General features: G+C 43.9%; 1 protein-coding gene across 2 annotated transcripts in view; it reads right to left on the reverse strand.

Annotated features, from left to right (window-relative positions):
• Positions 1-2550: 2550 nt before the first annotated feature.
• Positions 2551-16522, reverse strand: part of LOC124115167 (protein ELYS-like) — a 52164-nt gene continuing 38192 nt past the window's right edge. For both annotated transcript variants that reach the window (XM_048394154.1, XM_048394153.1), the window contains exons 30-40: positions 15823-15969; positions 15060-15235; positions 13966-14290; positions 13469-13617; positions 11073-13220; positions 10525-10709; positions 8009-8116; positions 6775-6892; positions 6455-6535; positions 6041-6236; positions 2551-5533 (exon numbers count right to left, since the gene is read on the reverse strand). In XM_048394154.1, the coding sequence (XP_048250111.1) occupies positions 5332-5533; positions 6041-6236; positions 6455-6535; positions 6775-6892; positions 8009-8116; positions 10525-10709; positions 11073-13220; positions 13469-13617; positions 13966-14290; positions 15060-15235; positions 15823-15969 (3835 nt within the window). In that variant the 3' untranslated portion in view covers positions 2551-5331. The remainder of the gene's footprint in view (positions 5534-6040; positions 6237-6454; positions 6536-6774; positions 6893-8008; positions 8117-10524; positions 10710-11072; positions 13221-13468; positions 13618-13965; positions 14291-15059; positions 15236-15822; positions 15970-16522) is intronic.

Here is a 16522-nt window from a genome sequence, read left to right on the forward strand (position 1 = left end):
GTTATAAACAAACTCCCGACAGGAGCTAATTCATACAGAGTTACCTCCCTTATGCTGTATTGCGTGTACTATATCCTGCTTTGACGGGTAAATGTTGACTAACACCTGGTCAATGAAAACAAGTCTTTAAAGAATTTTTTTTTGTAAGAACCTTTCCTCTTCTGCTGTGTGGAATCGAGCAAACTAGACTTGGTAAGTTTGATCAAGACTTGCCGAAGCTTTTAGTAAAAAGAAACTACTAAAAAAATATAAATTCCAGTCATGGTGTAGGACTAGGTAAATGTAACTCTCCGAGAACACTGGCAGTTGGCTTTATATAACAAATTAGGAACCCATGAGTGCGTGAGTGAGTTAGTTGTGTTTAACACCGCTTTTAACAGTATTCCATTTATATCAGTGTGTCAGCTTGATGTGGGAGGAAAGCCCCACGTGATGCAGGTCTCAGACCTTAACCACTTTGGTGAAACCCACGCACGGGTATTGTGCTGACAAATATCAACATAATTGGGGCGAACCGGGATTTGAACCTTCTACCAGAGGTTTCTGGCGTGCCCAAGGGGCGCAACTCTGCATAGCTTCTTGCAGCGCTTTACCAAGTAAAGACGACTGGTATTAACCAACGATGCAGTCAGGAAGTCAAACACTTGGGTCGTCTATGGAAAGGTTCTCTCTTCAAACAAAAGCATACAGTGGAGTGAGATTACATGGCCTTTAAAAAAATCCAACTTGAGTAAGAGATTGATGCTATTCTAGGCTTCACTTACCAAAGGAGCATTGAATGCAGTCTCACTGGCCATGCTAGATTGGTGCACACATACCAGTCTAACTAGACATGAAGGAATAGAGGAAATTAAGCTTGACAAGTATTGTTTGTTTGTTGTTTAACGCCGCATTGCTCAATACTCCAGCTCTATGACAGCAGTCTGTAAATAATCAAGTCTGGACCAGACAATCCAGTTATTTCGTCACCATTCGCCCCTTTCCGTAACCTACAATGACACAAGATGGTCATGAATCATAATGAATATGTTTGCCTATGTATTAATTTGGAGTATTAAGATTTCTCGAACATTGTCGGAGATGTTATTAAAATTTGCATCCAAGTAAAAAATGAGCAGGATTGGGTTGGGTCAAATAAAAATTGTTTCTGCAGAATTTCTCGAGGCACAAAACTAAATTGTGAGATCACTAAATGACCACACAAGATGAATGAACAATCAGTAAATTATATTGAAACACACTTTTAGGTTTATAACAAAAAGGGCAATACAATGGTTGAAATACGTTACAGCAGTAATTAGTAACAGGCCCCATAATTAATTAAATTAATCCGGAATAGTGTTGGGAGCTGGCAGGAATTTGGTGTTTTCAGATAGGTATCCAATCTGCACTTGGCAAGTGAGGTAGACAAAAGTCCGGTAGAAAATGGCCAAAGATCATCCTCGTGACGCTCTTATTTTGGTGCGAGAAACTGCTATAACAAAACTCAATGAAGGAACAAGTCTGCCACACTTGTTTTCAACAGCTCATATCACTTGCATTTGCTTCAAACAAAATGGCGGCGCCCAGTCAAGGCAATCTGATACTCACGATCTATTTTGTAATAAAACGGTCTTACCCTGCGACGTGCATCAGATCACTTGAGCACCTTGATTAAAAACATGAAAAGATTTGGAAAATATCCTTCGACGCCCAGTTGGCAGTACATGTTTTGCAAATCCTGCAGTCGACTGAAATCAGCATGTTGAAATTCATGTTGTTTACTGACCGGATGTCTAGTTTGTTACACGAATTTGATTGGACTATGCATAGACTCGTTAGTCCTGCCAAAATGTACCTCCAGAATTCCAGCCTAGTTCTGCAAGGGTGGAAACTGGACTTTTATAGTTAGTTAACGCCCTTGCCTCCGGAAGATGTACCCAACAGACCCAGGGAGGTTTTGAGGTATAACTAGAGTTGTTGGTCTGTTGTTTAATGCCGCACTCAGCAATATTCCAGCTATATGACTGCGGCCTGTAAATAATCAAGTCTGGACCAGACAATCCAGTGATTGATATCATGAGCATCGATCCACGCAATTGGGATCGGTGACCGTGCATCAACCAAGTCAGCGAGCCTGACCACCCAATCCTGTTAGTTGCCTTTTACGACAAGCAGTCCCCTTTTACGGCAAGCATTATATAACTAGAGAGTAAGTGAGTGAGTGAGTATGATTTTACGCTGATTTTAGCAATATTCCAGCAATATCACGGCAGTGGACACTAGAAATGGGCTTCACACATTGTACCCATGTCAGGAATTGAACCCGGATCTTCGGTGTGGTGAACGAACGCTTCAACCTTAGGCTACCTGACCGCCCCATAACCAGAGACCATATACCGGTATATGGTCTCTGGTATAACATATTGTGGCAGGGTTTTTTTAACGAAGATTTCTTGAATCTGATGTACCATATATCTCTTACATTTGCAAGGGCCAAATTAATTTCCATATTTTCAGTACATTTTCAGTTTCATTGTTAGTGTCTGCAAGAACAAGAAAAATCAGTACTTAGGAAAATCTTGCTTTTATTCCATACACATTTAATACATATATCAGAGAAGAACACTTTTACAATTTACAAATATGTCAGTGACTTACAGCACATGGTTCACTGAACGCTGAGCATACAATACATTCTCGAAAGCAACATATTACAAAATGTTATCAAATGTACAAATCCTACAACACAGGCTTACATTGTCACGTTCATCCACCCGCTGAGTAACTCGCACCTTAACCTCGGAGTAATTCACATCTTAACTTATATAACACATATTAGCCTTCAGCAAAGCAAATCATAACTCACTCATTTTCTTCAAGTCAGCAACCATACCAACACATCCTAACCTTAGGTAGCTTGTGTCCTAATGGAAACTTTTTTCATTTTCTTTGATTATTTTGCTTTTTCAGTTTATTTTATCAAGCTAAATTTCTTTTAAGTCATAATGTAAAAAGGAATTAGCAGATCAAAAATATAATCCACATTGTTAAATAATTCAAATGTTGATAGATTTTAGAATATGGTATTGCACATCACAACATAAAGAAAATACATTATCTTCAGTACAACAAAAACCCATTTGATACATCTTGTTTTTCAATTTTATCTTGTGCATTTTAATACATCGTTGTTACAGATGTACCTTATTAATATAGAAACAAAAACAGTGAGAACTAAAGGAATATTCTACTTGAACTTTATTCTTGTATAAAATAAATATAAACAGAAATGATTCTCTCTATTTTTCCCCACGGAGCAGGTTCTTAATCCACCTATTTCAGAAACTAATTCTGTAAATGCTGGATAATCAATCTGTACTTGAATTTAATTTAATTAATTTCAACATCATTTAAGCATCCAACCTTCTTGTCCTAATGATTCAATAGTAATTATATTTCCTTGGTTACCAATGTTCCACAATACAATTGTACAAAATATATTGACATTATCATCAGCGAGAACAGTTCGCAGAGTGATGGAGCTGCCACCCATCACTTTGTATAAGGGAGTTGAGTCATAATTCAGTACATATCGGATGGGCTGAACGTGTGCCAGTGTTATCTTTTTCTGCAAAAATCTCTTGGCAATTTAACATTATATACGAAATGAGTGAAAAATTATTAATTGTGTATGAAACGTAACCATGTTATTAAACATATTTAATCACAAAGAGCTGACAAAATATCCCAGATTTTAGTAATAGGTTGAAATAACTAACTGTCATCTGTGTTAATTATTATGTAACTTGACCACTAAGTATATTTCAAATAAATAACTTCCAATTTCTGCAAGCTTATAACCAGAACGATGTTCTCCATTCTGTATCCTCCATATCTCGGGTTCATTAAAACCACGTCTTTACTCCGATATGATACCACTCGGCATGGAAGTCCTGGAGACCATGTCAGGTGAACTTTCTGACCAGCCAATCAGTGATAAGGCTTCAAACTTCTTGATATGTGTGAGCAAAGTATTCAGAAAAGCATAAACTATTTCTGTATCTCTTGCGTGACCCAAACACAAACACAATGGGGGATTTCCGAATGCCAAAATGTGCTCTATTATATAGTTTATATTTTAAACATCCAGTCTTTTCTGAGCACCATGGCATGTACATGCAAAAACGTGTTAAAACGAGGTACAGTTGTATTCTGTGGAGGTTTTCATCAGCTAAGATCGAACTTCAAAATTGAGGCTGCGAGGACACAAAAAGTGATTGAAAGAGACAACATCTGATTGGCGCAAGAACCAACACAAGACGCAACATTCTATGATTCTATAATTATGATGCGAGTGCATCATATCTGGCCAAGTGGGAAATCAGGGCGGCTGTCAGCACTCTTAAATCTCCAACATCATCATCATCCATATCACTTCCTCCCAAGATTATTACACGTGAAAACAATCATCTAATGATGAGGACTTCAAACAAGCAATTCTTCAAAAAACATCACTGGACACAAAAAGCACTTTTACCATCCACACAGTCTCCAACACCAGAACACAGCCATCAGACACTTCATCACACAAACTGGCCAAATCTCCAAAGTCTCACCTAATTGTAACCAGCTAATTCCACTACCGTACCGAACTTGTTTCCCTTGTCTTTACATCCTGTTGGAGTCCTACCCTAACCACATGGCTACAATCTTCAGATAACGCGAACACAGAAATCTTGCCATGATGTGTTGAATGAAACTGGGTATTACCCGACCACCCCACCGCAGTACACAATAATTGACAGACCTTTTCATCATCTTTGGGGGGAGGGAGGGAGGGAGGGGGAGAATGTGATTTCGGGGCAACAAAAACATCTGTTGACTGTATATCTTGAACAAACATGTGTTGTGTTGTTTTGTGTCCAAAAATTGCCTGGCTCCAGAGAAAGTACTGGTCTGTCAGTGCCCACCCTCGACCCCTGAGATCAACCCTGAGAGTTGACGTTGTAGTTGATCAATCCAGCGTTATTCATAATCAGGTACATTCCGCCCGTTCAATTCACATTAATGGAAAACCAGGAACTCTTTCGCCATGATATCAAGAGATGTAAATGCCATCATACAAGTAATAAAATTTGACAATATTTTGATGTTGTATCCCGCAATGACCACTACATCCTGCAAGCATCATGGTGGACGATACACAATACAATATCTCCAACAAAGCGCCATGTCACAAACATGGAATCTCCTTGACAGGTTCTTAAAAACTTGGCCAAAACTCTTCAGATCCACGTGAATGACACTGTTCGGGTAACCGGAAGTCTGCATCGGAAATGTTCACAGCACTCAATTTAATCTTGACACCTTCTTCCGTGTCTTGCGCTTGAATGCTGTTGTCACTGCTGCAGATGATGTCGTCCCAGATGGTGCAGCTTCCCTGTCCTGCATGGCTCTCGTCACTCGGCGTTGGGGGGCGGGGCTCACAAAGTTTATGGGGCTGTCGCTCGGGGAACTGTGGGGAGGCTCTGCAACCTTCTTCTTCTTGCTTCTGAAATAATTGATACACTTTTGTTACACCAGATACCTCGGACTTGCTTGAAAGCGTGTCATTCTACCCTGATGCCTTTCACGATATCGATCACTGAATTGTCTGGTCCAGGCTTGATTATTTAGAGGCCGTCATCATATTGCTAAGTGCAGCCTTAAACAAACATGATAGTTTGATGTTTCTAGGAGGCTGCAACGGCTATTTGTATGAGAGGGGCATTAAGCTAAAAATAACCAACAAAATCACTCCAGTTGCATTTGAATGGTTAAATATTATTAAACCTGAAAGTTAAATAGCAATGTTATTAACATTGAAAATCACATATTAACACTGATTTCATAATGGCAGGTGGCAACCTCATCAGCTGTGTGTGTCTGTGCATGTTCGTCAGCTTGTACGCGTTCTGACGAATGCCAGTGTAATAGTGCAAGCCCACAAGAAAAATGGATGTTGAGCAGAAAGCACAAAATCCCCCAGCATGTCTCTTGCAATGTTCAAAGTACTTACGTCTCCTTCTTGACTGCTTTCCTAGTCTTTGGTTTCTGTGAAGGTCCTGCTCCGTCGTCCATCCCTGTGGGAGGGGGAAGAAGGGAGGTAACTGGTGTCGGAGGATCCTCCTTGATGACAGGTGCGGACCTCTTCCTCTGTATTGGCGGGGAGAAGACGAAAGCCTTGATGGGCGTTCCCGGTTCTCTGAGTCTCGCTGAAGTAAAACAAAGAGGCTACAGTTCAAGCACTCAACTCTGCACACAGCATAAGAACAAACAGTCTGTCAAAAATGGCTGAAAACATGGCTGATTCTGCATCTCTTCAGATTTTCTGACAACTCTATCATGTTGACTAACAGATGGCAGTAAGTCCGTCAGTGTAAAGACATGTTCCAACCTTAGCGAGGCTGTCTGAGAAAGGCAAGGTACCCACCTTGTAGTTCTGGCTCCAGCGACATCGGCTCAGAGAACAGGAAGCTGGAAGACGAGGTGTTGGCAGCAGAAGCAGCAACTTCTGTGGAAGATGAGTGAGTGAGTATGTGTGACACACCACTTGGAGCAACTATCTACATTGTTTTATTACGAAAATACACAACCAACATTTCAACCACCTGATACGACATCTAATACAATTCAGGGAAATGTTTAAGGTACAATATTCAGCCTCGCATGTCATTGGGCAAATTCATCACTGACAGACTTTAGTCAGCATTTCTATATAAACATATTTCCAACAAATTTTATCAACTTTACCTGATTTTGAGGCAACTGACTCTTGTGTTTCCATGGTAACCTCTTTTGATCTTATCCTGGTAGAGTGTCGAGCTGAGGCCACAGACTTCCTAGCTGGAGATTTGCGTCGTGACTTTGTCTTTAAATACACAGATAAATGTCAGAAAACAGTAACTGTAACAAAATCATTTTCCTAAATTTTGGGGAACCTCATAAGTCTAACTTGATATTATTATTGACAACAACAGGACACATCACAACTTGATGAAACAGGTATTTCTTCAGCAACTGAGACTCGCTACATGACAACGTGTCACATGTCCGCCACTTCTAGGGGTGACAAAGTAAACCCACCCAACCCGCCGATACATATCACGATACTGAAGTCACAACACAACAAGTATCACTCCATGTAACTGGCGCTCTGTGAGTTTGTCCATGTTGCATGAGGTGCAGCTTACAAGACGTTGTTGTGTTCCGTTCGCAATCAATGGAGACTTCTTCTTATGATATACAATCAGATTTCACAGTTTGTTTCATGGTCACGTAACACCCAGCCAAAGAAGTCATCAGGCCAGGTTATAGCAAACCTTAAAGCTACAGTAAACTACGGTCATAACGACCTCAAAGGGACCCCTAATCATAGTTCGTTATATCCGTCATTCTTTGTAGGTATTTCGACAGTCAGACATGTTTTATCAAGTCATGTGACATTATGTCACACAATAATTAACAAAATGTGCACTGTACATGTACAGAATATATCCACTTCAATCACTGTTACCATTGTTAATTGAGGGTGTAATTTGAGGACAAGGTGTCAGTACTTAAGAGTAAATCCATTGCCTTCAATTGTTAATTGACGCTTTGAACAGCTGCGCTTTGACAGGCAGATTGGAGACACGCAAGTAGCTCAGCTCAGGGAATAATAGTTCGTTTTACTCTAAAACATATCATTGACAGAGCACACGTGGGACCACAAGGTGGGTTTGTAATATACGTTACGAGCGTGTTCATTATATCCATCAACTTTATATGATCAAATATATGTCAAATGGCTGGGACCAAAAGAACAGCTCGGTATATCTGTCAGTTTGTTATAAGCATGTTCATCATAAACGTAGTTTACTGTATTACCGTAAAAATCGATACAGAATTGAAACATGAACTGAAACGGGGGCAAGAGTTTCGGGGATAGTTTAACTTGTGATGCTTCCATACATCAGTGAACTGTGACATTTCTCTAGATACACACCTCCTCCAACTCGGTCTTGTCGGGGGAGTCTTTGCCGGACTCCGGGGGTGTGAGGGGTGCAGTGGCCCGGGATGGGCGGGGTGGAGTCTTGAACACAGCGCTTTCTTCCTGCAATCACAACAAGTATTTGTCACAAAGTGACGAAATGTCCCCCACCTGTATATACACCATAGTACCAAATATGAAGACAATCCAGCGATTAGTTCTTGAGATATCGCGGCAACACTGTTTTCCAACTCCAAAAGCAGATTTGCCTGCTGTGACCTTGAAAATGGGGTCAAGGTCACCAAAACCGACTGGTGTCTGCGGTGTCTGTATATACACCATAGATCCAAATATGAAGACAATCCTGCGATTAGTTCTTGAGATATCGCGGCAACACCCTTTTCAAACTCCAAAAGCAGATTTGCCTGCTGTGACCTTGAAAATGGGGTCAAGGTCACCAAAAGCGACTGGTGTCTGCGGAGTCTGTATATACACCATAGTTCCAAATATGAAGACAATCCAGTGTTTAGTTCTTGAGATATCGCGGCAACAAACAGGTGGGACGTACAGACGTACGTACGGACAGTCGTGAATACTATATCCCCTGCTTCGCGCTTTCGCGCGGCGGGGGACAAAAACACGTCATAACACTGACACACATGGTCTCACGTTCACAACCAGTTGCTCACATTCTTATTGTTGTCATGCTTGTGGTAAATTTCATAAATTTGGGATAACCTGTCAATCATAATCGCCTCATGTTTGTGGTTTAACGCCACACTCACCAATATTTCAGCTATGTGACAATCCTGTGATTAACATCATGAGCATCATTACATACATCAACCAAGTCAGCAAGTTTGACCACCTGATTCCATTAGTTGCCTCTTACCACAAGCATGGCATGCTGCAGACCAATTCTACCCGTACCTTCATGGAGGATATATTGATTGCTCACATCCACTATTAGGATACAGATGTGAATAGCTTCATCACATTTAAAATGAATAGAAATGACCAAGGGTCATACTACATACTTGCTGCACATCAACGCTCATCATGATACATGCAGAAATGGTCAAAAATGACATTTTCAACAAATTTCAAGTCAAATATGAATTCTATGAGCACTGTTTTGAAACACCATAGCTCCAAAGGCGTAGTTCTGAGGAGATATCAAAAATGGAACAAAACGATAATAACACCACCTCAGCTCACCATCAGTCAGGTGAGCTAAAAAGTTGATTGCATCATTGGCTTCTTGCCATGTTCTCAAATCGTGTCCCACACTGCCCTGTTGGATCATGTGGACAGAGGAGTGCCGAGGTAAACTTCAGGGACAAAACTCCAAACTGCACTTGGATCTACTCTGCCCCAGATTTCTGACAGGGGCAATACCCTAAACTGTACATGGATCTGCTCTGCCCCAGATATCTGACAGGGACAATACCCCAAACTGTACATGGATCTGCTCTGCCCCAGATTTCTGACAGGGGCAATACACCAAACTGCACTTGGATCTATTCTGCCCTAGATTTCTGACATGGGCAAAACCCCAAACAGCACATGGATCTACTCTGCCCCAGATTTCTGACAGGGGCAATACCCCAAACTGTACTTGGATCTACTCTGCCCCAGATATCTGACAGGGGCAATACCCTAAACTGTACTTGGATCTACTCTGCCCCAGATATCTGACAGGGGCAATACCCCAAACTGTACTTGGATCTACTCTGCCCCAGATTTCTGACAGGGGCAATACCCCAAACTGCACTTGGACCTACTCTGCCCCAGATTTCTGACTGGGCAATACCCCAAACTGCACTTGGATCTACTCTGCCCCAGATTTCTGACAGGGGCAATACACCAAACTGCACTTGGATCTACTCTGCCCCAGATTTCTGACAGGGGCAATACCCCAAACTGTACTTGGATCTACTCTGCCCCAGATTTCTGACAGGGGCAATACCCCAAACTGTACTTGGATCTACTCTGCCCCAGATTTCTGACAGGGGCAATACCCCAAACTGTACTTGGATCTACTCTGCCCCAGATTTCTGACAGGGGCAATACCCCAAACTGTACTTGGATCTACTCTGCCCCAGATTTCTGACAGGGGCAATACCCCAAACTGTACTTGGATCTACTCTGCCCCAGATTTCTGACAGGGGCAATACCCCAAACTGTACTTGGATCTACTATGCCCCAGATTTCTGACAGGGGCAATACCCCAAACTGTACTTGGATCTACTCTGCCACATATTCCTGACAGGAGCAATACCCTAAACAGCACATGGATCTACTCTGCCCCAGATTTCGGACATGGGCAATACCCCAAACAGCACATGCATCTATTCTGCCCTAGATTTCTGACAGGGACAATACCCCAAACTGTACTTGGATCTACTCTGCCCTAGATTTCTGACAGGGGCAATACCCCAAACTGTACATGGATCTATTCTGCCCCAGATTTCTGACAGGGACAAAGTGAAGAAACCCGAACTGGAACAAAATAATCCTGGTTATTTCACCTTCTGTTTCTGAGCAGATGTACGCCTTGTCTGCCTTCTCTTTGCAGACTCGGTGTCAAAGTGCAGTACCTCCGTCTCCGACTCTCCCTCCCCCTCGCTGTCCGTCAGCTGTTTGGACAGAGTCTTCATCATCAGCCGAGGTGAGCGTCTGATCGGAGACACCGGTCCAACATCAGAGTCGGACACTAGAGATACAAGTTTTGTTGCCGTTACTGAGTCTTGGTCAAAGGACAGACTAGCTTGAATGACACAATGAGTATTATTAAAATGTTGAAATAAAAATTATAATTACATGAAACAGGATATCACAGCTGCCATATTTTTTTACAAGTATATCCATACTGAACTTAAACACAGGCGACAAATTCTTAACAGACCTTTATTTCCAAAATATTGATTATATCTTCAATATCTTCTTTAAGCACATTGTCAAGCCTAAACACCAATCCAAAATTTATCTTAATTCCTTCAAAGTTAAACCATGAAATTTACAAATATCTCATTTTGTAGTCAAATTATACCTAAAAATCATCATCAAAATAACTTACAGTCAGTGTTGATAAACAATGGCTGCATTGCCTTCTCCGTTGTTTCCTCGACCTCCTTCAGCTGTGTCATCTGTTTCCTCGGTCGACCTCGACCTGGTGATGCCTTCACTGTCTTCTCCACAGACGCCCCTCGAGTCCTTGTCCGCGCTGGTGACTTGACCACTGGTTCTTCCTCAGTCTTCTCAACAGACGCCCCTCGAGTCCGTGTGGTCCGTGCTGGAGACTTGACCACTGGTTCTTCCTCAGTCTTCTCCACTGACGCCCCTCGAGTCCGTGTTGTCCGCGCTGGAGACTTGACCACCGGTGCTTCCTCAGTCTTCTCCACAGATGCCCCTCGAGTCCGTGTTGTCCGCGCTGGAGACTTGACCACCGGTGCTTCCTCAGTCTTCTCTACAGATGCCCCTCGAGTCCGAGTTGGCCTGGCTGGAGACTTGACCACAGGTTCTTCCTCAATCTTCTCAGGTGTTTTCTGTGATGCCTGCACTTCCTCTTCGATATTTGTCTCCTTTGTTTTTCTGCCTGGAGATTTGGGACCGCTGGACTGTTTCCGGGATGACCGTCGCCCTGGTGATGCAGCAGGAAGCTCCGGGCCTCGTTCAGGTGATGCTTCTGCCACTTCCTCTGCCTGTACTCCTCTCCTTCCTCTGGCTGGGGACCTCTGAGCTCCTGATCTCGGTGATCTGCGACTCGGAGATGCCGATCCTTCCCTCGGTGGAGATGAGGCCTCCACCTTCTCTTTCACAGACTTTCTTCTTGACGGAGAGGCTCGAATCGAGGTTCGTCTTGCAGGAGAAGTGGAACTTGCTCTTTCTGGAGAAACAGCTTGGAGGTCCTCTTTCTTAGATTTTCTTCTTCCAGGGGAAGCCCTTGCAGCAGCCTTGGAGGCCCTCCTACTGGGAGAAGCTGAAACAGCTCTAGCATCAGCAACATCATCATCTACCCTGGACCTTTCTGGAGAAGCCTCATCCTCTTTCCTTGACTTCCTGGCAGAGGGGGATGGTTTGGCTTTTTGTCGAGATGTCTGACGACTCGGTGAGGCAGACTTGGGCCTCTCTGGAGAACTCTCAAGTGCAGTCTCTGCTTTCTTTGATCGCCTCGTTGGCGAGAGCTGAGCCGTATCTCTCGAGGTTCTCCTGCTTGAGGAGGTGGAAACCTCACTCACTCCATCCACTATCTTCTTAGTTGCACTCCGTGTTGACTTGCCAGGGGATTCTGCAAACAACTCATCAAACACTTTGACGGGAGACTCCATCTTCAGCCAAGACTGCTCCCGTCTCCTTGGAGAATCCTTTCTGGGAGATCTAGATCTCGCTTCCTCTGTTTGCTCCGATGGTACTCCTGGTGAGGAAGGTTCTGGAGACTCTCTTGAGGCTCGAGATGTTGATGCCCTAGCTGCGGACTCTCGGGTTCTTTCTGGGGATTCCCTTAAGGATCTTGCTGGAGATTCCCTTAAAGATCTTGCAGGGGACTCTCTCAAAGACCTTGCAGGAGATGCCCTTAATGATCTAGTGGGTGAAGATCTCGTTGATCTAGCAGGGGATTCCCTCAATGACCTGGCTGGGGATTCCCTCAATGACCTGGCTGGGGATTCCCTCGATGACCTGGCCGGGGATTCCCTCAATGACCTGGCCGGGGATTCCCTCAATGACCTGGCCGGGGATTCCCTCAATGACCTGGCCGGGGAAGACCGAGTGGACCGTGCAGGGGAGGCCCTAATTTCTACCTCCCCTGATGTGTCTGGGGAAAAGTCCTCCCCATCATCAGCTTGAGTGGAAGTGACATTGGTCTCCCCATCCTGCTCCTCCTCCTCCATCTCCCCCTCCACATGATCCCGCTCGTCCTCCACCACACCCACATCCTCAGTACTGTCCGCCCGGGTCTCCCGCACAACAAATGGCTCGGCTACAACAGTCCTTGTTTCCATGACAACCTGAGGCACAGCCTCCATGTCATCAATTGTAAGGTCCACAACATCCTCTTCATCAGCAGGTTCCTCTTCATGCTCCTCCTGCACCACCTCCGCTTTTCTGACCAAACCTGGCCAAGCCTGGACATTGGGTTCAGTTCCTTGGAAGTCATTGGCAGACTTGGGAAGAAATGGCGACAAGTCGGGAGGAGTGGGGGCGTCATCATCGATCTCCATCTCATCTGAAAACACAAGTGAGTGAATAACTGGCTTGGTTGACGGTTGAGTGAGTGAGCTGGACTTAAGATTTATACCTCTGTTAAAACCTTACTGAAGATAGAAGAGATGGGGCAACTGTTCTATTACTCACAAAATCTTCTTGAAACAAATGTCATTTTGGGACAAGGCATCTTTGAGCTTTCAGAAAGACACAAAAGACGTTTGTAAATGTCAGATTTTGGGGGTAAAATTGCAATAGATATGCCTGTACCTGAATCAGCTGGGTTAAAGTTGAACGTGATGTCATCATCGACATCTTGATCTGCAGGGTCAGCAATGTCATCTGCTCCACGCTGTCGGTCAGTTCGAATGGGGGGGCGTATCAAACTGTCCATGCGTTCAGCCATCTTGGGAGACAGGCTGTTATGGGGGACAAGGCATATATGTAGACAGGAATCATGGAAAATTTCACCCACATATTTCAAGGACTTTTCAAAATCTTCTCAAGGCTCACTCCCCAAAATTGGAGGACAAATTCTTCCACACTAAAATCTAGTCACACTTGACCAAGCAAACACAATTCCACCTTAGAAAATATATGCCCTGGCTTTACTGTTTAATCTGTTATGGATTCAGACATAACTTGCATTAGAAGGTTGATAACTCATAGGATTCTGCCACAGCTAAGGGAAGCAACTCTGCAAAGCAAATCACAGCATCTTAGAAGGACTTTGCCTTAAGTTTTCATTTGTAAACAAGCAACCCCACCTTTCTGGCGTGGGACTCCTATTCTTGACGGACCGAGGGCTGGGCGGTGATGTGGGGGATGCAGGCTTCTTCTTGACCGGCGTCCGATTATCTTCAATCATTGTCGGCTCCACAAAGCGGAGATGTTTGGGTGTTGATGGCACCGACCCTGATGTTGAGCGCCGTCCAGACGTGCTGGGTACATCAGCAAAGGACAACTGTTTTGGTGTGGAGGGTACGGAAGCTGGCTGTTTTAGTTTGGCGGCAACACCTGCCATAGACAGCTTCTCTGCAAACCCAAGCCTCTTAGGGCGATGTGCCCCGGTGGGAGTCTTGTCAGAAAGATCTGTAAAGAGACAACAAATGCCTACTCTTGACCAAATGTACTGAAATACAAACGAGTTGTAAAATAGTGAATACATAGTATTGAAAGCATAAAAAAACTTCCGACACTATCATGTGAGGTGAAATGGGGTTTAACGTCCCGTTCAAGATTGTTGCACTATTATAGCGACGTGCAAGCACGTGTGTGGCTGCTTGTAGTAGTCCGGACAAGGCAGGGGTCACACAATGCATTAGTCAGGGGGCACACAATTCATTAGTCAGGGGTCACACAATTCATTAGTCAGGGTCACAAAATGCATTATTCGGGGGTCACACAATGCACGAGACATGGGTCACACAATGCATTAGTTGGGGGTCACACAATGTATTAGCCAGAGGTCACACAATGCATTAGCCAGAGGTCACACAATGCATTAGACAGGGGTCACACAATGCATTAGTCAGGGGTCACACAATGCAATAGAAGGGGGTCACACAATGCATGAGACAGGGGTCACACAATGCATTAGATGGGGATCACACAATGCATTAGTCAGGGGTCACACAATGCATTAGACAGGGGTCACACAATGCATTAGCCAGAGGTCACACAATGCATTAGTCAGGGGTCACACAATGCATGAGACAGGGGTCACACAATGCATTAGTTGGGGGTCAAACAATGCATTAGTCAGGGGTCACACAATGCATTAGTTGGGGGTCACACAATGCATTAGTCAGGGGTCACACAATTCATTGCTGGCTGCCACTAAAGCCACTAATCATCCTACCGAGGGTACTGGAAGCTGGACTGGGTGACTTTGTAATGAGACGTCGCACTTTGAGTATAGACTGTGGCGTGCGCAGTGAAGAGGGCATGGAAACACGAGACGGGGACTTCCTGCGGACCTTCGGTGTCTGGAGGAGCGACATCGTTCCTGCAGTAGAATACCGGGACTTCTTCCTACTGAAAAAGTACAACAGCCATTCTGTTCAATCAATACACAATGAAAAATGGGATCAAATGGCCCTTAAGACCTGATTTCCAAGTGAGTGAGTGAGTGAGTGAGTGAGTGAGTGAGTGAGTGAGTGAGTGAGTGAGTGAGCCCTCACACATCACTCCAGAATCCTAATCTATGACATGACAAGTCAACGCTGCAACAATGTTGTTCAGCCATATTGCAGCTATATCGAGATGGTCTGTAAATCATGGTGCACTGACCAAGTCAAACCAGAGACTGAAATCATGAGAAACAATGTTACATCAGGGTACGATGAAACATCATCAGCCAATCACACATCATCAGCAAATCACACAAACACGGACAGTTCCACAAAGCGTAGAGCTACTACTCTCGTAAGTCGAGGATAAAGTTGATCGCTTTGCACTAACCATCAGTCTTGTGTTGTCATCTTTTGCGACAAGCATGGAGTACTAGGAACCTAAAATTCCCCCGAATCCCCAAGTTTCTTCCCCCAAGTTTCATCAGTGCCTCAATTCTTGATGGAATTGTTCGACTACAGACCAACTAGCTGCCTGCCAAACTGTCCTACCTGCGGAGTGTCTCCTGCAGAGATTTGTTGACTGACAGGGGAGAGTTGAGCACCGCGGGGTCCCGGGTGACTTGGTACGCTGACAAGCTGTGTCTGTCCGAGGCAGAGTTGCACACTCGGGTCGGGTACACCACATCCTGGACCTCACTGGCAACAACAGAAACATATACAACAACTCATAACAACGTTCAACAACACACAACACATAAAACAACATTTCAACAACACACAACACATGTCCCTATCCAATAAGCTTGTTGCTTGTTTGTTTTGTAACGCCATTCTCAGCAATGTCAGTGAGCCTGACCACCTAATCTTGATAGTTGCCTCTTACGACAAGCATAGTCGCCTCTTACGGCAAGCATGGGTTGCTGAAGACCTATTCTACCCCGGGTCTTCATGGGTATCTCCAATAAGCACCCTCTCCAGTAAGCATCCTGTCCATATAAGCACCCCCAAATCAACTTCAAGGCCAATCAGTAAGGAATCTTAATCAACACCCCTACTAACCAGTTCATATTTTCTTGTTTAGATTACAGACACTTCTACAGAAAACACAGCAGTGTAGGAAGGGAATGTAATTGCTTCGTATCTATTATCAAAAAGGTTTAGTTACATGGACATTTCTACCAAGTTTGTGTGCGCACTTGTGATGTGCTTCATTCCAGGTCACTTAATACATGGAGTATAGGATTTTGGG

This window comes from Haliotis rufescens, unplaced genomic scaffold (assembly GCF_023055435.1).
Source record: "Haliotis rufescens isolate VD_foot unplaced genomic scaffold, xgHalRufe1.0.p SCAF_13, whole genome shotgun sequence".
NCBI classification, from domain to species: domain Eukaryota; kingdom Metazoa; phylum Mollusca; class Gastropoda; order Lepetellida; family Haliotidae; genus Haliotis; species Haliotis rufescens.